We start from the raw sequence: 24,152 nt of genomic DNA, 5'->3' as shown, positions 1-24,152 counted from the left end.
GCAAGAGAAATGGATCAGAGTGGTAACAGTGGAGGTGGTGAGAAGGGGTCAGTGTCTGATATTTTGAAGCCTTCAACATTCAGGATTTGCTGACCGGATTTGATAGGGAGCTTGGGAGGAAGAGGTTGTGGTTGTTGTTGTTCAGGCACTCAGTCGTGTCTGACTCTGCCCCCCCACCACGGACGGCAGCATGCAAGCCTTCCCTGTCCATCTCCATCTTTCAGAACTTGCTCACACTCATGTCCATTGACTCAGCGATGCCATCCAAACATCTCATCCTCTGTCATCCCCTTCTCCCGCCTTCAGCCTTTCCCAGCATCAAAGTCTTTTCCAATGAGTCAGCTCTTTGCATCAGGTGGCAAAAGTACTGGAGCTTCAGCTTCAGTATCAGTCCTTCTAATGAATATTCAGGATTGATTTCCTTTAGGATGGACTGGTTTGATCTCCTTCCAGTCCAAGGGACTCTCAGGAGTCTTCTCCAACACCACAGTTCAGAAGCATCAATTCTTTGGCACTCAGCTTTCTTTATAGTCCAACTCTCAGATCCATACATGACTACTGGAAAAACCAAAGCTTTTACTAGATGGACCTTTGTTGGCAAAGTCATGTCTCTGCTTTTAAATATGCTGTCTGGGTTGGTCATAGCTTTCCTTCCAAGGAGCAAGTGTCTTTAAATTTCATGGCTGCAGTCACCATCTGCAGCGATTTTGTAGCTCAAGAAAATAAAGTCTGTCTCTGTTTCCATTGTCTCCCCATCTATTTGCCATGAAGTGATGGGACCAGATCTTTGTTTTTTGAAGGTTGAGTTTTAAGCCAGTGTTTTTATGCTCCTCTTTCACTTTCATCAAGAGGCTCTTTAGTTCCTTTTCACTTTCTGCCATAAGGGTGGTATCATCTGCATATCTGAGGTTATTGATATTTCTCCCAGCAATCTTGATTCCAGCTTGTGCTTCATCCAGCCCAGCATTTCACATGATGTACTCTGCATATAAGTTAAATAAGCAGGGTGACAATATACAGCCTTGACGTACTCCTTTCCCTATTTGGAACCATTCTGTTGTTCCATGTCTGGTTCTCACTGCTTCTTCTTGACCTTCATACAGGTCTTGCAGGTGCAGAAAAGGTGGTCTGGTATTCCCATCTCTTGAAGTATTTTTCACAGTTTGTTGTGATCCACACTGTCAAAGGCTTTAGCCTAGTAGATGAAGCAGAAATAGATGTGTTTCTGGAACTCTCTTGGTTTTTCTATGATCCAGCAAATGTTGGCAATTTGATCTCTGGTTCCTCTGCCTTTTCTAAATCCAGCTTGAACATGTGGAAGTTCTCGGTTCACATACTGTTGAAGCCTGGCTTGGAGAATTTTGAGCATTACTTTGCTAGCATGTGAAATGACTGCAATTGTGTGGTAGTTTGAACATTCTTTGGCATTGGCGTGAAGACTGACCTTTCCCAGTCCTGTGGCCACTGCTGTGTTTTTCAAATTAGCTGGCATATTGAGTGTGGCACTTTAACAGCATCATCTTTTGATTTGAAACAGCTCAGTTGGAATTCCATCACCTCCACTAGCTTTGTTGGTAGTGATATTTCCGAAGACCCACTTGACTTGGCACTCCAGGATATCTGGCTCTAAGAGAGTGAGTATGCCATCATGGTTACCGGGTCATTAAGATCCTTTTTGTATAGTTCTTATGTGTATTCTTGCCACCTCTTCTTAATAATTCTGCTCCTGTTAGGTCCATAGCATTTCTGTCCTTTACTGTGCCCATCTTTGCATGAAATGTTCCCTTGGTATCTCTAATTTTCTTGAAGAGATCTCTAGTTTTTCCTATTCTATTGTTTTCCTCTGTTTCTTTCCATTGATCACTGAGGAAGGCTTTCTTATCTCTCCTTGTTATTCTTTGGATCTCTGCATTCAGATAGATACCATTTTTTTCTCCTTTGCCTTTCACTTCTTTTTTTTTTTTTTCCTCAGCTATTTGTAAAGCCTCCTCAGACAACCATTTAAAATTTTTGCATTTCTTTTTCTTGTGAATGGTTTGGATCACTGCCTCCTATACAACCTTAGGAACCTCTGTCCATGGTTCTTCAGGCACTCTGTCTATCAGATCTAATCCCTTGAATCTATTTCTCACTTCCACTGTATAGTCGTAAGGGATTTGATTTAGGTCATACCTTAATGGTCTAGTGGTTTTCCCTACTTTCTTCAATTTACGTCTGAATTTGGCAACAAGGAGTTCATGATCTGAGCCACAGTCAGCTCGTGGTCCTGTTTTTGCTGACTGTGTAGAGCTTCTCCATCTTTGGCTGTAAAGAATATAATCAATCTGATTTCTGCATTGACCATCTGGTGATGTCCATGTGTAGACTTGTCTCTTGTACTGTTGTAAGAGGGTGTTCACTATGACACTGTGTTCTCTTGGCAAAATTCTGTTAACCTTTTCCTTGCTTCATTTTGAACAAGAAATGAGTGAGTATAAGCAAAAAAGAGAAGAGGTTCGAAGATGGGGCCCTGTATCATTTTAACATTAAAAACTTGGGTTATTGAATAGGAACCAGCAAAGAGGATCTAATGTAGTCATAAGGCTTTAAATAAATAAGCCCTGATATATTATATGTCATATTTATATGACAATAACTATCATATAAGCACTGACAGTTCTCAAATTCATATTTCTACCCCAGATTTTCCCCTGGGATGTCTAACAGACATCTCAAAGCTAACACTTTCAAATTTGAGCTTTTGATATTCTCCTCCAAATCCAATCCTCTCAGTCTTTCAAATCTCAGGGGATGGAAACTCTATTCTTCCCATTGCTTAGGTCCCCAAAGTTGGGAGTCATTTCTACCTTTCATATCTTATACCCAATTCACCTGCAAATTCAGTTGGTTCTACTTTCAAAATATATCCAGAAACAGATCATTTCTCACAACCTCTACTGCTCACCACCCTGGACCAAGTCACCACCATCTCTTGCCTAGATTATTGCAACAGCTTTCCTGAGAGGTCTGCCCTTGCTCCTCTATACACTATTCTCCATAGAGCAATCAGAGTGGTCATATTAGAACTGCAGTCATAAGTTTGGATAAGACCCTCTAATAGCTTCCCATGCTAGAGGAAAACTAAAGTCCTTATGATGGTTGTTGAGGTTTACATTATCCCTGACCAATCTCCTAACTTCTCCCTCCCTTACTTTGTCTTAGTCACACTAGCCTTGGTACTTTTCTCAAATATACTAGACATGTTACCACCTCAGGGCCTATGTACTTGTTCCTTCTTGCTGGGATGTTCCTCTCGTAATATATTCTTCTGGCTTCCTCCTCCATCTCCTTCAGAGCTTTACCCGAGTGTTATCTTTTCAATGAGGTCGTCCTCAGTCATTCTACCTAGAATCACAATCCCTATTCCCAACAATGCTGTCTGCTTTCTCGACTTTATCATTTCCCTTATCTAACATATACAGTGCATTTCACTTGTTTATCTTGCTCCATGCCTATTTCTCCCTCTAGAAAGTAAGCTCCATGATGGTGAAGATTAAAAAATTTTTATTTCCTACTCAGTACCTAGTAACTAATATATGATAGTTGGTCAGTAAATAAACTGGTTTATTATGATAAACCATATAATTATGATAGCTGGTTGAGTGAATAAACTAGGAAGGAAGAGAGGAGGAAAACCAGGATTATAAGGTTTGCTGGAACGAGAAAAGAAAACTTTTCAAGAAGAAAAGGTAACACTGGTGCATTTTTTACTTGAGTCGCATGTGTTTATTTGAGATGTACTGAAGTCACGTTAGTATGACCTGCCCACCATTTTGGCATCGAGAGTTCTGAATCAAAGTAAGGGAGCGGAGGTCCCCTAAGCAATGCCACTTCTTGACCCACCACCGCATATCATGGAATCAGGGGGTAAGAATGGAGAACAGATGGTTCAGCTGATGATGGTGAAAGGAACTAATACACACTACCTTCCTACTGTGTGCCAATCATTATGCTATGTTATACAACAAATATTTACCACATGCTTACCATATGCTAGCACTATTTTAAGTACTAGAATTCCAAAGTGACTCAATTCCCTGATATGCCAGGAAATAAAACATTAGAACTTTGTTAGATCAAAGAGAATGAATATAATAATAGATGTATTGTACATATCAACACAACATAAGCCCAGAAGAGCAAGTAACCCAAGAGCAAACATAAACTCTGCTTAGGAAGGTCAGAGGAGGTTTCAAGGAGGTATCGATGTTTGTAGGAGACCATAGAAAAATCAGTAGAGACTCACCAAGTAAGGGAACTCAATGGGTAGAGGGAAAAACTATTGTTTGTAAAACTTTAAAGTTTCAAACAATGAACATCAGTAGAGGCCTAAGAGCCTACCAACCCCAAGCCCAGACAAGAGCCTACAAATCCCAAGCTTTAATACAGTCTTGTCGGTCATATAAAATTGGAAACAGGAGAGAACAAGAAGCCTGGGACTGGAGTTGATTACAACTTCTGTTGCTTGCTTGGAATAGACAGCAAAGAATGAAACAATACTTAAGTTGTATATCCTCTCAAAACATTTTGACTACAGCACCACTCAACCTAATCAGATTTGTGCCTTGGGAATCAAAAATCAAGTTATTATCTCCTCTATCTCATTGGGTAAGAGGGATGGGGTGGAGGTAGACTTCCATTCCCCTAACCTAAACATGACTTAAGAGCTTAATTAGATTATAAGAGGGAAAAGGAAGAAAAGAGGATTCTGGGTGATTTCTGGTTTGGTCTACTGTGTAGAGAGTGATGAGTATATTGTCTGAGTTTGAGATTTAGGACAAGGAGATTATATAAGAGGAAGATAAGCCCAGTTTGGGGCATGTTAATTTTGAGATGTTTGTGTAGCACTAAAATGAGGTTTCTAGTTGCAACTTGGAATACAGTTAAGAAGGCCAGGAGATAGGTTAGGATCTGCCATCTAGGAGATCACTCATCTCAAAAGTAATTTCAATGAAGTGATGGGGCACAGCCTAAGACAAATGAAATTGGGAAGTTGGCGAGTCTGGACCTGTTCAGCACCTGGCCCCTGGAAAACTTACCCCAATGATGCCATGTTAGAAGGCCTTCTGATGGTACCACTTGGCCCAGATGCCAAACCTCCATGCACATACTTCTTCCCTCCTACCAGGATTTCTCCCCAATGGTCAACCATCCTAGACTTAACATTTATCATTAAGTGAACCACCCCAAATATCAAATTATCAGAGTTTTTATTGTTTACACATCACTACTTGTTTCACTCATCTCCAAACATGTTCAAGTTTTCTCTTTCAAAACACACAAGCACACACACAAACTGCTTTTCTATTAGCTACTGAACTCTCTCTCCTCTTTAGTTCACAGCCAGATCTTTTAAATAGCTTCCATTTGCAGTTTACACTTCCCATCCACTCATTTTTGCCTTAAATCCTTTCTATTTGGGTTCTGTTATGACCACATTAAAAAGTGTCTCTAAATTCTGCCAATGACCTACTTCTTGCTAAATCCAGTGACCTTTTCTCATATGCCATCCTTTATAATCTCTGTGTAGAATTTGACAGTGCCTTAAATTTCTCTTTTCTCTTGAACTTTGCTCTCCTGGTTTTTTTTTTTTCTCCCCAATTTCTTTAACTTTTTTTGACTCATCCTTTCATTTACTCACTCATTCAACAAATACTAGACACTGAGTTTTTTAACTCTTAAAATGTGTCATAATATGTGAGATAAAGCAGATGGGTTTGGATTCAAGCAAACTCATGGGAAACTAATAGATTAATTGAGGTTTGCATGGGAGCATAAAATAAGAATAAGAAGAGTTATTCATACAATTCAGATTTTGTTCAATGACATTAGGTTCTGATGTGCTGGTAAATCACTCCCACATAGGACATATATACATACTCATACTTATCAAGTACACCAGACCCTTCACTGTTCTTTTCTATTCCCTCTTCTGATCTACACATGCTTTATTTATGTATATTAATCCCACAGCTCATTCATCTTCATATCTTTCTCAGTTAAGGAACTTTCCTTTCTACTTTTTCTATCTATGTGACCTTCAAAATGTGATTTAACCTCCCTGTGTCTAGTCTGCAAATAAGTACTAAGCTGCTATTTTTTACGGTGACTTAACGTATTTTGATTGTCATCCTTCTACATGTTTATGCTAAAGTCAAACTTTTTGATGATGATAATAATAATAATGGCTAACATTTATCACACACTTAATATGAGCCAGGCATTGCGACAAGTACTATGTCATGCAACAGCCTTATGATGTTGATACTGTGATTATTCTTATTTTATAATCATGCTACTGAGACTCTAGCATGTGATACATGGCTGTGAAGTCTAGATTCTATCACTAAATTCCTTGATTATACATTCTTTTAAAAAACTTCATGTTTTCTTTAATTAACTCTTATTTAATTAGGTCACGTTAAATTTGTGTATAAAAGCAGAGATAAATTCTTGCAGGTGAGAAAACTGTCAAAGAAAATGCTTCTGTAGATGATAGGAAAAATACAGGTTGGCTACAACTGTGAAAGGAAAGACGACAAAGCTCTAGATAAATGCTGGGATTATACAAGCAAAGGAAAAAAAAGATTTGCCAGTTTTGTTTGGCAACTTCTTTCTTAATACTGCTGTATATGAAACTCTCTTTCTTTCCACATTCCCAACCCAGCTACGTCAGCATCTGTCCTCGCCCAGCTTGGCCACTGAGCTCTGTTTGCCGTCCGGTTCTCCCCAGTGTACCTTATGGCTTCAGTTAACAGACTAGAAGGAAACAACAACAACAGAACTGCAGAGCAAGACAGGTAGAACACTTGAGCTTGCCTGTAAATGGAGTGTTTTGATAGAATTGGATTTGATCCTTATTTTGGCAGTGACGTGTGTGGTACACTGGCCAGGAAAGGAAGGAGAGGTCTGCGTAGCAAATGGCACGTTTCCACTGTTTATGTTCAGCATTTTAATAACATTAGTATTTGCACAGCTGAAGGAAAGGAAAGCACCCTGAGGATAGACACCATGAGGAACTCTAGAAGTCTGCTAACCAGAAAAACATGAGTTGGGAAAGAGCCATAAATGTTAATAAGCAAAAAGTACCTCAGCCAAGATAAACCTAGTATTGGGATACTAAATTTCAAAAGGAATCAATAAAGAGCACATTGAAATGATTATTTTGACAATTCTTAACTCTACTTTTTTATTTTTATCATGAAGGTATCAATACAGAGATATTCAGAGACAGGAAGTTGGAGATTTCTCCACAATATAGTGAAAACACAAAAGGCTTTAAGTGAGAAACAGCTTTTAATTTCATCTCTGTAATTTATAAGTATGATACATGTGGGACTTTACTTAATCTCTCAGAACCTCAGTTTCCTCATCTGGAAAACAAAAGAAATACCTAGTAAATATTAACTAAAAAAGAAGTTATAACAGTTCCTTTTACTATTAGTTGGTGCCCTTAGCCCTCTATTTGTCTTGCAATATCTCATTTTAGCTAGTAGGATAATCACCACAGCCTTGGTTGTAACTATTCTGCCCTTGCTGTGGGCCAGTAGGGAGATCAATTATAAACTGGATCTTATTCATTATAGGGAAATAGAAACCATGGAAGGCATGGCAAGCCAATTAGCTATTAAGGAGAATGCACAGGGCTTTTGGGCTTCCCTGGTGGCTCAGCTGGTAAAGAATCCGCCTGCAATATGGGAGACTTGGGTTCAGCCCTTGGGTTGGGAAGATCCCCTTGAGAAGGGAAAGGCTATCCACTCCAGAATTCTGGCCTGGAGAATTCCCTGGACTGTATAGTCTATGGGGTCGCAAAGAGTCAGACATGACTGAGCAACTTGGGCTTCCCTGGTAGCTCAACTGGTACAAAATCCACCCGCAGTGCAGGAGACTCCAGTTTGATTCCTGGATGTGGAAGATCCGCTGGAGAAGGGACAGGCTACCCACTCCAGTATTCTTGGGCTTCCCTGGTGGCTCAGCTGGTGAAGAATCCGCCTGCAATGTGGGAGACCTGGGTTCAATCCCTGGGTTGTGAAGATCCCCTGGAGAAGGGAAAGGGAGAATTCCATGGACTGTATAGACCACTCCTATGCTGCATTCCACAATCAGTCTAACTCTGGGCCTGTGGAGTGCTCCCCTCTCCATCAGTGGAATGCTTCCCATGGTTGGCATCTGTACTTCAAGGAAAGGACTTTCTCCAAGTCTGTGAATACCTTTGACAACAACAATCATATGTGATGCCTCTTCTTAATCTGATAATATCTAACAGTCCTTAAATGGACTTGTGCAACACTTTGTACTTCTACTGTGGACATAATGTGACTGTTAACTTTGCTAATTGTTCTGTTTTTGCTGTTTGCCTCCTACATCTGTAACAGTGTGACTGGATTTGTTTCCAGCTGCATGAAGGCTTTTAAGTTACAAATGGGTGCTCAAACTCCTGTCACTGTGGCAGCTTCCTCCAACTACTACTTGGGGCCCCTGGATCAGAGACCCTCAATATGAGGGTTAGGAGAATATGTTGCCTCACCAATTTAGGGATGACGTCCCTTTCCCTAGGCAACAAAATTCTCCTAAAAGAAAAGGAGGGAATGAGAGGGTAACAGATAGGAAGGCTAGGGGTCTCCAAATGGAGGAAATAGGCTACAAGGGTCAGACATCTTTCTCTCTCTCTCAAGCGGCAGGAGGAAACAAACTATAAGTGTCAGATTTTGGCTTCCCTGATAGCTCAGTTGGTAAAGAATCCGCCTGCAATGCAGGAGACCCCAGTTCGATTCCTGGGTCGGGAAGACCCCCTGGAGAAGGGAAAGGCTACCCACTCCAGTTTTCTGGCCTGAGAACTCCATGGACTGTATAGACCATGGGGTTACGAAGAGTCGGACATGACTGAGAGACTTTCACTTCACTTCACAGGGATTTTTGCAGAAACCAAAGACAGCCTCATCAGCTGTGAGTTTTTACACATTTTTTTATCCTTTCAAATATTCTTTCCTCCCACCCTGTCCGAGACCCTGAGGGCTGGTAAAGAACTGGTCACCCCGTTAGACAGGCCTTTCAGCACTAGCCTGGGGGCTACCCTGTTTGGGTTCTGTGTGCTTTAATCCAGAAATGAGCCTCAGTGATGGTAACGTGCTGCCTGCCCACCTAGCAGACAGTCAGGCCCCACATCCTGGGCCCCCTCCCCCTCCCCTGGATCCTGCCCTACTCTCCAACTGCCCACAGCCACCGACATAGACTGAGAACGGGACAAGGAGAAACACAGAATTAAAAAAAAAAAGAAAAAGTGCTCAGTCAGAGGAAGATCAATGTAGGCCTTGTTTACCACTCTAAAAGGGCTCATGTTTACCACTGGCTGAATAAGGTTGTCTTTCATGGGTCCTCATGGTGTAGATTTTTGCTGGGTGATATATAGGCAGTAAAATTCACTTTATTTTTTAAGATTAACTTAATCTTTTTTTGTCTTTTGGCAAGTGCTAAAACAGTTGGAAATGCAACTGTGGCAGGCCCAGAAATGGAAAGAATTTGGTTATAGGGGTGTTGAAAAGCTCTGTCAAGAACTTCCTTAACTAGCCTCCTAAGGCATCAAATTTTACCATTAGAATCCCATTATTTTGCCTACAATAAAAGATTTTATCATTATCTTTAGCACCAATTAGATCAAAATACTTAGGCCTTGAGGGGACAATAAAGTACTACCCTGTTTAAGTTGGGATGCTGAGCATGGCCGGTGCAGTGCTGGGGTCCCGGGTTAGGACAGACTCCTTCCCAGTGTACAGTATGCACAGGTGCAGTGGGGGGGACCCAGGGAGGGAGACAGTCCTGGGTCCAGAGGCGAGGCCGTCGGGCCTGCAGACAAAGAAAGATGGCAATAAGACAAATGAGGGAAGTTTAATCTAGAGCCAGACCTCTGTGTAGATGAAACAGGATTATATTAACTGACTTGATTTAAAATTCAACTGCACTGGCTTTCAGAAAGGACCATCTAAAAATGCAGAATAATACCCATTAAAGGTCTTTTTAAAATTTAGCTGTTGTGTCATAAAGCAATCGGATAGTAGAACTATCTTAAAGCTACAATACTAGTGACTAATTCTTTCTTCTTTTCAGAACAAATAATAACTCAAAAACCAGAAGGCTATCAGAGATATGTATAAATGAGTTTAAAATAAAAGGTAAAACAATTTTAGGTGTCACTGAGAAATAAACAAAAACAAGTAAGTTATATTCTTCAAAGCTTTTAAAATCTTTTAAAATAAACTCTTTTCATTTTGGAAACCAAAATCAACATAGTAATTATTGTCTTTTAAGGACACCATTTCAACCTTTAAACTGTATATAACACAAAATTGGGAACATATAAAGGTGACCAAGTAGGAAAACCATCTTTCTAAATATATTTTATTTTTTTTACTGAATAATGCAGTTGACTGTTCTAAGGTTTTAAATCCTTTCATATTGCAGGAATAAAATAGTAAAAGGAAAAATTAACTCTCAACTTTAATTAAGTATCAGGAATTTCTAAAATTGTTACATGCAAAATGCCCATGGTTCTATGTGGTAGATACTGTAACCTCCATTTTACAGATGAAAAAACTAACACCTTGAGAGACTTGACTAATGTCACACCACTGTAAATGCTAAAGCCAGGAATATACAAGCAGTTGAGAGATCTTGAGAGGAAATTTAAATTTAATGACTTGATTAACTGTTTCTCAGTGGTATTTAATTAATAACGTCAATGCAAACATTTACTTAGAAGCAATTGCAATAGGTTAACTTAAACCTGCCATTTACTACCTTGAACTGTCGAGCCTATGATCAGCCACCTATTTCAGCCTCATACAAAATAAACCTCTCCCTTGAGTAGCCACCATCATCTTATAATCAAGTGACTGTTTGTTTATTACAATTCTATTTCCCCGAGTGTTTGATATAACAGGAAAAGAATTCCAAACTCATGCCAAACCTTAATGCATTCTACAATTAATCTCCAAACCACTCATTTATTTATTCATTTAACGAATATTGAATGTCCACCAATATATTAGACACAATTCTTGCTGCTGAAGATTTAAAACCTAAGTCCTTATGAAGTTCATATTTTAATAGGGAAAAAAGATACCAGATAGAGACAGATTGATGGAAGGATGATAGGTAGATGGACTGATAGAGATAAAATAATGTGGATATGTCCTTGTGGCAAAAATGGAGAGTTGTCACCCAATAATCATTATTGTCTTTGTCAGTAAGTTAAACTCTGAATTTAACTGGGTCCATGGCCACCCAGAATAAAATTCACATTTCCCAATCTCTCTTGAGCTGTGTATGGTTATGTGACTAAGTCCTGCCAAAGGGAGGTAAACAAAAGAGATCTGAGTCATATCAGGCTATGTTTGAAGGATATCATTCCTTTTTATTTTTCCCATTGACTGAAATAAGAGCATGCTGACCAGAGCTGAAGCAGTAATTTAGGCCCAAGGGTCTTCATTTTAGGGACAAGGGAGCAAGAAGTTAGAGGTGACTGAGCCCCTGATAATTATGTCAATCACATTAACCTTAGATTTTTTTACCTCTGGGAAAAGTTCATGTGTGAGAAAAACAAATTTCCATCTTTTTGAAATTTCTGTTTTTAGGGTTTTCTGTCACATGCATTAGAATTTAATCTAAACTAATACAAAAATATTTTAAAGATAGAGCAGAGTAAGGGACTAGAGTGTGGCACTGTGTAGTATTTCAGACTGAGGGTGATTAAAAGGTGACTGAGGAAGGACTTTGAGGAATCAACAGTTGGGAAGAGTTCTGAATGCATGAGTAAGCCAAGTGTTAGCAGGATGAGAGTATTCCAGGGAGTGGGACATAGTAAAAGAAAAAGGATACAGCAGGAACATGCTTTTGTGTTCAAAGATCAGCAAGGTGGCCAAGATGGCCTACCTTCTCAACTTCTTATCCTGATTCCCAAACAGGAATACTTGACTCCAGACCTTGAAGAGATCAGGAAACTTTGCAGGCATTGTTCTCTACAGGGTCTCTTCAGGAAGACTCATGACTCAGCTATGAGTCTAAACTTTTACTCAGATAGATTCAAGGCTTAACCTTTAATGCCCATTACAAAAAGCTTCTCCACTTCACCCAAATATCACCCATTTTTCTGAAGTTAGCATAGGTTCTCACTCTTGCTTAAGGGATGGCATTATTTAAGGGGTAGCTCTGCCCCATATTGCTTTCTTTCTTCTTGAAACTCCTTAGACATTATTGTCAGTGCTTTCACTTTGTTAATAATCCATCATTCTGTTCTAATTCAAGTATGTATTTTTTGCCACCTCGATTAAGATGAAATGTAATAGTTATATCTTCAAAAGTTTAAAAAATCTCTTTTGGCTACTAGCTCTTCAAACAGAAGGTGCTCCATAGAAACTTTCTGTATGTTCATTCAACCATCTCACAAGATAGAAACACAATGGAGAGAACCTAATCTTTCTTGGTTCCTCCCTTTCGCCAGGAAGATATGAGTAGCTGAAGTATTTGGTGCTATATATAGTCAGTTGATGTCAGCTGGATGCCAGTCTCTTCAGAAAGGCTCAGTCTCCAGTTTGAGTCACAACTAGGGACCATGCCGTCCCAGGCTCAAGGATAAAAACCATCGGGCCCAAGTGCCATCCATAGTCCATCTCCAGTCTTTCCTCCACAAATTGGGATTCATCCTTCCTGAAAAGCAAGGTGAGTATATTGTTTCCTAAAATGTTGTATTAGTCAATTGTCCAAGGAAGTTCAGAGCTGTGACTCATTAATGGGCTTTTTTTGCTTTAAAGGACAGCTGTTGATGCCAATATTAAAATGCTGCCACCAAAGAGTTCTGATTTAATCTGGTGTCCTGTCTTCATTCTTACAGTTTGCTGGAAATGAAGGCCAGTAAGGAAGCAATGACAGGTTAAAATAAACTGTGAAAGTGAGAGAGGAAGGGGAAAGGAAGCCAGCTCTTTCATTGTTTCTCATTGCCCAATAATGATTGTACTAGTATATAGATAAGATGGCCTGAAACTCTGAGAATCAGCCTCTGTTCACTGTGACATTGCCTGTCAATGAACAGCATACTCTGTCACCAAACAAGGAATGGTATTAGAGCCTTCCAGTAGAAAGCAATAATAAAGAACAAAGATGCTCTCCTTCAAAAGGATGATTATAAAATATTCCAAATGAGTTCTTCACATTGCCTCAATAATGTTCCTTTATTTTTAACAGGGAACAAAAAAAAATCATGCTATCACATAATACCATGGTGAAGCAGAGGAAACAGCAAGCATCAGCCATCATGAAGGAAATCCATGGAAATGGTATCAATGACAATCCTTCATAGCATTAACACAGCTCAGCACTAATGTAGACCCTTCCTGATATTATTTAATATCCTATAGTTTACTTTCTTTAAATTCTTGCTATTCTGTCATAACAAACCTGGCGCTCTAGGGGGTGTGGAAAAGCCTATGGTAACTAATCCTTTTGTAGTCATCCTTTCTCATTTGAAAGCTATTTTCAGATGAACAACTGTTCTTAAGGAATGAAGCAATCTGACAGCTGATGTACATTCTGCTTGGCTTGCCTGTCACACTTCACATTATAAGTTAATATCACCACTCTCAGATCATTTATTTTTTTCTTTTTCTGTTTTTTTTTTTTCAGACAGGTCTCATGAAATCTTGTGTTTGTTGTCCATCCCACCAGATATATATTGATTTCTTTTACCATAAATTACATAAATTATTCAAAATCTGTTCTACTATCCCTTTAGGGGAAAAAATGTTGTTAAATTAGAATTCATATTAATTGTGAACTTCTTTAACACTGAAATAAGTCTTCATATTTAGTAACTGATTTACCAAAACATTTTGTGTGGAAATCTATTTATAATTTCTAGGAAAATATAGATTTCCTATAGTCTCAAAACATACAACTCAAAAAAATTTTTAATGTAAGATGCAAGATGAAATGTCACTCTCTTCTTTAAGTTCTAGCAAAAGTTCTAGAAACTAGTACTTTATATATTGCATTTTGATTGTTGTAAAGGAAATTCAAATTTGACTGTTATAAAAGAAATTGAGCAAAGGATAGTGTCAATTTTAAAAGCAAATAAGTAGAATATTTAGATTCCTTTAAGGGCTGATTTGAGCCATTCCAGAATCTATTTGTGGAGTTTTCAGGGCATCTTCTTACTTCCCTTCTATTGACAAGGAATGTGACCTTTTACCTGAACAATACTGAAACCTAGGGAAATGAGATCTGGTGAAGGCAGCTGGGACCAGGCATAAGGGTAGCATTTTCTTCTCTCTCTCTCTTTTTTAAACTTGTATTGGAGTATAGTTGATTTACAATGCTGTTGTTAGTTTCAGGTGTACAAAGCATAGCATTTTCATACTTCACCTTCCATAATGCGAGCTGAATAGAACCAATCAAAGATTCTGTTAGATGCTTCCCCCATAATGTAGTCTTATTTAAGGATTCTGTTATTAAGTTTTGTTTTCATTTTTTGTATTACAAAATCACCATACTGTATTCAACTTAGTCCTGTGCTTTGCTATCATTTTGAGTTAGCTTGAAATAAAGAGAAGATAATTCTGAATCAGACCGCAGAACTAAATTTGTACCAATGTAAGGTTCCAAAATTCATGCCTTTCATTTTTTATGCTCATTTCTATCTCCTACTTCATGTAGTTTACTTGAAATTGTTTTAACAGATTCTCTGATCAGTAAGGCAAAAATCAGATAATCATTTGAGTTTGTGACTAAACTTACTTACCTTCAAACTAGGCTTGAGATAAATCATCATTTTCTAATTATGTCATAATCATAAATCAATCCATCATTTTAATTTATTCCCAGTTTAAATCATGTGTTGAATTCTACTCTATTACTGATATAGACCTATAAAGAGTATCTTTTTCTTTTTTGTAACATAACTTTTAAAATGAAATATAAAGAAAAAATACAATTATATCTCAAGGGATAAAAAAAATTCTCAAAACTACTATCTCACCACCAACAGGTCCTGGCCATGTAAAGTCTGCTAAAGCCTCCCTCCCAAATCACGGGTAGATTTCCAGTCCCTTAAGTAGAGTCACATGCTCTGCCTTAGTTTGGAGGTCAAGTACTACAGATAACACGGATAATTGCAGACTCTTTCTTAACTCATCTCAACTAAAATAGCTGTAGTACTTTAGGAAGTAACTTAAATAATCTCCCTCTTTTATTTCCTCTGTCATATTATATGGAACTTTACTATTTGTATATGTTATATTGTTTAGAGATGTGGAATTAGAGGGCTATCATTTTTCCTAAGGAGGTAGAAATGAGACATGGACTTCATAGAAAACTTTTTTGGGAACAATTCTCCAAATTTGCAAACATTTCATACCAGTAAAAACCTGGACAATGTATGATGAAGCACACAACAGTCTTGATCTTAATTCTAAGACTAAATAAGTAAAATTTAGACTGACTTGTCTTTTATAAAAATGATCAGAGAAATTCTTCTCCCAGTCCATGTTCTTCTTCCATTCCCTTCTCCCCTTGTGCATCAAGATTCTCGTGTGGTTTTTTTTTTTGCAGTATTATAATTCATTTATTTTTTATATTACTTTTCAAAAACATATAGCCAGGAGGAGAATGAAATGTGACAATGAGGTGGCTAAATGAGTTGCTTTCTAAACCTGAACTAGAAGTTCAGTCCAGTTCTTGTTGTGGGGAGAGAGACTATAGTTGGTGAGCCTTGAGATCCGTCAATAGAAAAATACAAGAATCAAAAGAAGAGTTTTTCATCACAGCACTCACTTAATCTGAAGGAGAAATAACCTCAAAGAATTACTGAAAAATCCTATCCATACAGACTAGGATACATTGAACTGGATTGCCTGAGTAAAAATGTAGATGGCTCCCTGCCTCTAACAAACCCCAAACTGTTCATTCATTATGGAGCTATAATGCTGCTAAGTCGCTTCAGTCGTGTCCGACTCTGCATGACCCCATAGATGGCAGCCCACCAGGCTCCCCTGTCCCTGGGATTCTCCAGGCAAGAACACTGGAGTGGGGTTGCCATTTCCTTCTCCAATGCATGAAAGTGAAAGGTGAAAATGAAGTCACTTAGTCGTGTCCGACTCTTAGCGACCCCATGGACTGCAGCCCACCAGGCTCCTCCGTCCATGGGATTTTCCAGGCAAGAGTACTGGAGTGGGGTGCCATTGCCTTCTCCAGGAGCCATAATGATTTGGTGCCAAATTATATACCAGAAGCAAATATACTACACTCTCAATAGTAACTAATAGAAAGTATCCCCTGGTACTAAGGCAGACCGTCCTCATCATCACATCATGACGATCATCATCATGGTCATCAGCGTCAGCATCAGAAGTGTTAGAGCTGATGGTAGTTAACTGTTTAGTATTAAGGCTGTGATACAAAACCTATAAGCATTAAACAGAAATATCAGAGCCATGCTGTTACCATCTAACAAGTGCTATTCTAAAAGACAAAAACACAAAAATATTTTGCCATTATTGGTGCATGAATTAGTTATGGAGGCAAGAAAAGATGGCTTATAACGGTGGGTAATGCCCACTAGTCCTGTGCTATTTACTCCTGAAGCTGTACCCATTCTCCAGTGGTGATCACGTTTCTCTCTCAGGAACTCATTTGAGACCCAGGAAGGGTAGGGGGTGGGATAAATGAATAGGAAGTAGTAAGTCAATAGAGAAAGAGAAGGGGGAATGAGAATGGAAGGGGGAGAGGCAACTTGAACAACTGGCATCTGTCAGAAATGGGGTGGAGGAAGGAATAGGAATTAAAATCACGTGAGAACTGGGACCATGCTGGCCCCTGATTTCAAGCACAAATACACTTAAGAAGAGCTTTTAGAAATAGAAAGACTACTGTTTCAGCCACCCTACAGTTTTCTCACCTGGGTTTTGTGAGGGCTTTTTTGGTATGTTTTTTGTTCTTTTCCCTCATGACTGGTGAACAGTAACAGTACACGGAAGAAGACTGAGCAGATTTTTTTTTGTGATTTCAGGAAAAGAGGTTAGTCTGTGGTCTGAAAACAGGAAGCCAGGTTCTAAATGAAGTGCTGTTGTTCATATGGTACCAGGAGCCCTGGTTCCAGACCAGACATCTAATTCCTCACCTGAAATTGAAGAGGTTGGGTTTGTTGAGACATCTACTTCTAAAATTTCATGACTCTAATGTATTGAGCTATGTGTATTTGAGTTTCCCCATCAATCGCAAAGGCAATGATAATATTGACACAAATTGCAGGGATGCTTTGAAAAGCATAATCATGATGTCTTAACTTTCAGATAAAAGATTATGTGAGGACCCCTTTTACTTTTCCTATACAAGCATATCTTAAACTGTAATTGATCAAGTTATCTGTATAAAAATGAGGACACAAGGAAGGCCTTAAATATCATAGATCAAATGTAAAAAGTCTGGGGGAGAAAAAGAACTTAACCTAATGCTTCAATGTACAAGTTTGAGAGTTTCCTTTGGTTTAAAATTTCACATTAGCATTCTTATAACCCTGAGAAAAATCATGCTTTACTTTGAAAATCAGTGTGCAGTAATATGTTGTAAAATTGTGGATATTTCTAAACCTGCCATAGATTTCTAAACCTCATAAGGCCCTCCAGAAAAGTAGCAGCAGAGAACCAGGCTAACTTCCAGTTTATACCAAAGTTGAAATGATAATGTTTAATTCTTGCCATACTTTCATCATCCTAATTTCTTTATTGTTTTTTTCACTCTAACATACTCCAGATGTACATCCTACAAACAGTTCTGGTTGAATTACTGGTTTGTGTAATTCAATTTGCATAGTTCAATACATTGGTAATCTCATTTTTTAAATGTTTATAGATTTACACAGTTTATAAGTGGCAATACTTTTAACAGTAAAGTTTTTTTTCACCATATTAGTATTCATTTTATTGTGTGTTTTAAAATGTATTCATTTCAAACTTTAAAATATGGTAAATACAGGGACATTTGTAACTATTAGGTAGAAGATGATAAAAAGAGACATTGAAGAAGATGATGGCTGCTATAAACTAGTTTCTTACTTAGTTTTAATCCTTGGAAAAACAAACATCTCTGACATTTAGGTCATTCAGTATGAGTTTTAAAGTTGCAGAAAATAATCCTTGAGTTTTTCAGCTATGGAAATGGTTATTATGTTACTCTATGTATCTGTGCTTTCAGAACAGTAAAGTTTTGAAAACTTTATAGTTTAGAACTCAAATCAAGGCAAAGAAATATGAAGTAGGAAAATACAGAATCCCAGATGAGTTTCAAAATCAACTTTTTTCATGTAAAGAAAACTATTAGAAATTATAGTAAACTTTTAATCAAATGTAGACTTTTAAAGCACTATTCAAAATTAAAATAAATCTGGACTATTAACTTTTTTATATAACATGTGTATATGCATATTTCATTATGCAACGATGTATGTTTATGGATTATTATTCAATGCACATAGGTTAACTATAAGCAGGCCAAAGAGTCCTGTGCAAATGCAGAGATCTCTTGGCTTCAATCAGGCTTTTAAGTAAATTGATAGGACCACTCTCAAGTAAATCAGTTTCAATTATCTCCCCTTCTGTGGCTTTGCCCATTCTACCAGAATTGCAGCTGCTAGTGAATCACAGGGAAACAGTTTTAAAATATTTTTGTCTTACTACAGTTATTTGAGTATCTTTATAAACTGTGAATTGGACTCACTGATCTAACTAAATATATAACATTGGCAGGATCAAATTTTCAAAATAAAAACACAGAACTACCTGTGCATCCATAAATCCTTGCTGACTAAGTTTCAAACCTATGAAGTAAATGTGAAAAAAAAGAATGTTTCCTTTTGGAAGAATTTAGATCCAGGGTCTGCTCATAAGACTACATATTGAAGAAAGGTTTGAAAAAAGAAACTGATCACATTTTCAAAGACCACTGATACTCTCCCACCAAAATGCATTTTTTTCACTTGGTTTCCAGTACTTATAGTAATGTGGCTAAAGTGGAAGGAAAGCACACTCAAAAATCAAAATTTTGAACTTTTTAATGTAAGATTTTGAATCTTAATCTAACTAGAAAAATGCATCTGATAAAGAATATTAGTTACAATTATTTGATATCTCTAGTAGATTGAAAAATGTGGAGTATTTTGTGGAAATTAATTTTCTTTTGGTCAAGACCCTAAAGGTGTATTTTAATATCTTTTATAATTGGATATTTATTTCAAAGTAATCACTGATTTCCTTAAAATAGTAGCAAGCTATAATGGATTAAGTCCTATAAGATCTTTAAAGAATAAATGGAAAATTCTGGATCACTATGAATGACATCAACAGGAAAGTATGTCTAGCAATATTATTTTCAATAGATGATCTAATGCCACAAAGACAACCTTCTAATCCATCAGGGCAAGGATATGAACCCTGAATAAGTTATATCATTTATCAGGCATCCAGATAAAACACACTGTTAAGACTCTGCACAGAGGTTTGCAATAAAGAGCAGGGAACAGCTGAACTTGGATTCTATCTGCTCAGTTGAGAGAATTCTTCACTCTGAAAGTTTAAATAAATGAGTGTTCATACGTTAGATGTCCCAACTCACAGAGGGTCTGGAACTCGAGCTCTAGTTACATCATAAACTCAACTACTGGAAAGGAAGGGGAAAAAACCCTTGGAAAATTTGGTTTATGTCTTTTATTGTTTGTTTATGCAAAACATGTTGACTTAAAATGTTCCTATGTCTATTAGTATGCTAGTGAATATTTAACTGGTTTTTTAGGTGGGGAATGCCTCGGTTTGTAGAGTTTGCAAAATTCTCTTGCTTTGAACAAGTTTGAGCTACCATCAAGGAGAAACTGAATGTAGAGTTGGGAAGAGATGTGTAGTAATACCATACTAAAATATTTCTACCATACAGATATAATAGATATACGAAAACATCAAGAGCATTGATAATAGCAAAAAGAAGTATTTAGAAAGTGATATTTCTGAGTATTTATTGCTTTTTTAAAATACAACTTATCTAATTATTAAGTTTATATAATTTAATTTTAATAGTGGCTATATTCACTGACTTTAACTACTAGCTCACAGAATTTCTGGAAATTTATTGACTGACTCTTGTGAGCCAGGACAAGCCTGCTTCAGACACCAGTAGACTTCTCACGAAGTTATCTCATCCCAGAGATCCACAGTACCTTCAGGTGGTCACTCAAAATCAATGAACTCCTTGAGTGTTACTTATAGAGTAAGAGAGAAAATTTAGGTTTAAAGAAAGTAAAAGTAAGTATGAAGAATAAGAAAAGAGAGTTGAGAGTTGGGCAATTATGTGTGCCTTCTTCTCCTCTTTCCTTTTTGTCCCTTATTTCTCTCTTGTGGTATAAATTTACTGTAAAAATGGATTGTACCAGCTGATTATTGAGGGTAGGTAACTTCCTCATGGCTCTTGCTATACATCTATTCCTGCAGCAGCTTGAGTGGTGATTATTGTGTTTTGCTAAAAAGGAGTGAATGTTTCTTATGAGTCCAAACAAGTCTGGCCAGAAGTATAGTTTATACCTCTGCTCTTTTTTCCCTTTCTTCTTCGAGACTCCTACTGATGGGCTTCTTGGCTAAGCGTCTTTACTCTTTCTTGTGATTCCAATCTTAATAAACTTTTTGGACTTTTATCAGTGAGATAAAGATCTGAAGAAAATGACCATATCAGTTAGCATGCTTTTTTAGTTGAAAATAGCAGAAAATCAGAAACCAACTGGATTGAAAAATAAAGGGAATTTACTACCTAATATAACTGAAAAGTTCAGAGGTGATTCAATAAATCTTCATCTGGCAGCTCAAGTATGCTATTAAGGACCAGTTTCTTTCTCTGCCTCGGCTCTGATTTCCTCGGGGTAAGTTTCACCTCATGTCTGAATCTATCATTTTATCAAGTACATATCAACAGTTTGCGGGACAGTATGCAGCCATGCTTATATGCAGCAGGAAAAGAAAGTATCTTTGGCACAGTGTACACAAAGAAAAGTCCTGGTATTTTCTCTCATTGGCCTAGGTCGTCACACACCTGTTCCTATATCAATCACAAAAGTAGTAATTCCTCTCAAACATACCTCAGAGGACTAATGTAACTCTAAGGGGCCAGAGGGATAGGATTCACTTCGGTCATGTGGTTATTTCAGAAACATTGGTGGAATCAGCTAATATTGGCGGTCATTACGAAGAGGAAAATGAGAGAAAAGTTTTCTCAAATCCTTGTCTTGGAGTCCCCAAATTACACTTATGCCATAGCTTGAAATTTAGAACTTTTAGAAAATAGTAATACGCTATTTCCTTTTTCTAGACTCTTTATTTTCATTTAACTGTTTATAATGGCTCAAACTGGTAACAGAAAAGAGGAGAAAGAGAAAAGCTGCATCCTTGTTTTGGTTTCCTTATGGAAAAACTTCATAGCATTAATTGTAAGGAGAAAGATTCCATTATAGTTAAGTCCCCTGCATATGAACTGTCAGGCTGCAAGCTCTCAAAGATGCCTGTATGCCGGCTCTTGTACTGTACTACGGTACTTTTCAAGGTACTGTATTGTTTTTGGTAATTATAAATGTTTTTTGGTGAGAGTGTCCTTTATGTATTATTTGTGTGAAATTATTACAGTCTGGTGCTATATGGCTGATTGTGTTAGTTGGGTACCTATGCTAACTTTTTGGACTTTATGAATGCACTCTTTGAACAGAACTCTTTCACATATACAGGACATACTGTACTATATAAAGGCTGTCATCTTTGCATTTTCTAGTGGTTGCCCGGTTTGGGGCATTTTTTAGTTCCTGAAAATGTCCCAGTTGAAAGGTTTTTCAGGAAAAATCTAAATTTGTTTAAAAACATTACTTGTAATATATAATTGTTAAACAGAATGTGTATTCCTATAAGGTTAATTGACAAAAATCTATGGATTTCAATTTTCTGTAATTCTTTTTATCTTTTCTGTCATGCATTGCTAACTGAATTCTTTCAAGAAGCATTTAAAGGCGATTTCCCCTCCACCCCCTAGTATTGTGAAGTAAAGTGAAAGTAGCTCTGTTCTGTCCAAACTCTTTGCCCCCATGGACTATACAGCCCATGGAATTCACTAGGCCAGAATACTGGAGTGGGTAGCCTTTCCCTTCTCCAGGAGTTCTTCTCAAACCAGGATCAAACCCAGGTCTCCCGCATTGCAGGCAGATTCTTTACCAGCTGAGCCACAAGGGAAGCCCAAGAATAAGCCTATCCCTTCTCCAGGGGATCTTCCGGACCCAGGAATTGAACCAGGGTCTCCTGCATTGCAGGCAGAGAATCAACTGAGCTATTCAGTTCATTTCAGTTCAGTCTCTCAGTCGTGTCCGACTCTGCGACCCCATGAATCACAGCGCGCCAAGCCTCCCTGTCCATCACCAACTCCCGGAGTTTACTCAGACTCATGTCCATCGAGTCAGTGATGCCATCCAGCCATCTCATCCTCTGTTGTCCCCTTCTCCTCCTGCCCCCAATCCCTCCCAGCATCAGGGTCTTTTCAAATGAGTCAACTCTTCGCATGAGGTGGCCAAAGTACTGGAATTTCAGCTTCAGCATCAGTCCTTCCAATGAACACCCAGGACTGATCTCCTTTAGGATGGACTGGTTGGATCTCCTTGCAGTCCAAGGGACTCTCAAGAGTCTTCTCCAACACCACAGTTCAAAAGCATCAATTCTTCAGCACTCAGCTTTCTTCATAGTCCAACTCTCACATCCATACATGACCACTGGAAAAACCATAGCCTTGACTACACAGACCTTTGTTGGTAAAGTAATGTCTCTGCTTTTTAATATGCTATATAGGTTGGTCATAAATTTCATGGCTGCAATCACCATCTGCAATGATTTTGGAGCTCAAAAAAATAAAGTCTGACACTGTTTCCCCCTCTATTTCCCATGAAGTGATGGGACCAGATGCCATTAGGGAAGCCCTAATATTTTACCAAATTACTATAAGCAATACTGTGGCTTTTCTATCATTTGTGATCTAAAGGGAATTTATTTTGATTCTGGAATCAAAAAGCTGAAACAGTTCACTCCTGTCACACTTTCTAGAATACTGACAGATATAGACACACCGAAAAATAACCCAGTTCCTCCTTCCCTGTTGCAAGCACACAGTAACAGAAACTCCAAACACTTGCAAATAAAAAGAAGTGAATATTTCTTGTATAACTCAGCAGAGCTGGCAAACAAGCCCCAGGAAACTATAAAATAGTCTCATTCACTCTGCTGTTGGCCTTCATTCCTCTTCTATAAGCTACTTCTGCCATCCCCAGGGACTGTAAAGCACAGAATTTTTTTTTCCATCTTAGCAGACAATGCTATTCTGCATTCATTAGGAAGTGCTATGAGAAAATTTTAAATTGAACATGTTAATTAGAATAGACTTAATTTTTTGGAGCAGTTTACAGAAAAATTGAACAGAAATTATAGTACAGTGTTCCTATATATCCTTCTTCTTCCAATATATAGTCTCTTCTATTATTAACATCTTAGAGTATTATGCTAGCTATGATTGATCAATTGATATTTATATAGTACTATTAATTGAAGTCCATAGTGTACGTCAGGGTTCACACTGGGTTATATTGTTCAATGGGTTTTCATGAATGCATTCTGTCATGTACCTGCCATTATAATATCACACAGAATAGTCTCACTGCCCTAGAAGTCCTCTGTGCTCAACATCTTCATCTGCACTCCTCCCCACAGGCAGTTGACAACCACTGACTGATTCTTTTCCTTTCTTACAAAGTTGTGTCTTTTTCCAGAATGTCATATAGTTGAAGTCACACAGTAAGCCGTTACATACTGGCTTCTTTCACTTAGCAATATACATTTAAGGATCCTTCATGTCTTTTCATGGCTTGATAGCTCTTAATTAAACTTTTGATTTTGAGATAGAAGTTTACCTGCAGCTGTAAGAATGAATAGGCTTCCCAGGTGGCTCAGTGGTAAAGAATCTGCCTGCCAATGCAGGGGACAAGAGTTTGATTCCTGCATCAGGAAGATTCA

The 24,152-nt window shown here is 38.0% G+C and overlaps 1 protein-coding gene and 1 long non-coding RNA gene across 2 annotated transcripts in view; one reads left to right on the top strand and one right to left on the bottom strand.

Moving 5' to 3' along the window:
* The window catches only part of LOC133071613 (uncharacterized), a 352,151-nt gene that overhangs the window by 275,351 nt on the left and 52,648 nt on the right, over positions 1 to 24,152 (bottom strand). The window lies entirely within an intron of this gene.
* Positions 13,292 to 24,152, top strand: part of MYOZ2 (myozenin 2) — a 37,170-nt gene continuing 26,309 nt past the window's right edge. Inside the window, exon 1 of the mRNA XM_061164129.1 lies at positions 13,292 to 13,367. Within this exon, the coding sequence (XP_061020112.1) occupies positions 13,292 to 13,367 (76 nt within the window). The remainder of the gene's footprint in view (positions 13,368 to 24,152) is intronic.

Source organism: Dama dama, chromosome 17 (genome assembly GCF_033118175.1).
Source record: "Dama dama isolate Ldn47 chromosome 17, ASM3311817v1, whole genome shotgun sequence".
Lineage (NCBI taxonomy): Eukaryota > Metazoa > Chordata > Mammalia > Artiodactyla > Cervidae > Dama > Dama dama.
Note: the sequence above shows the minus strand (reverse complement) of the source record. Positions and strands in the feature narration are given on the sequence as shown.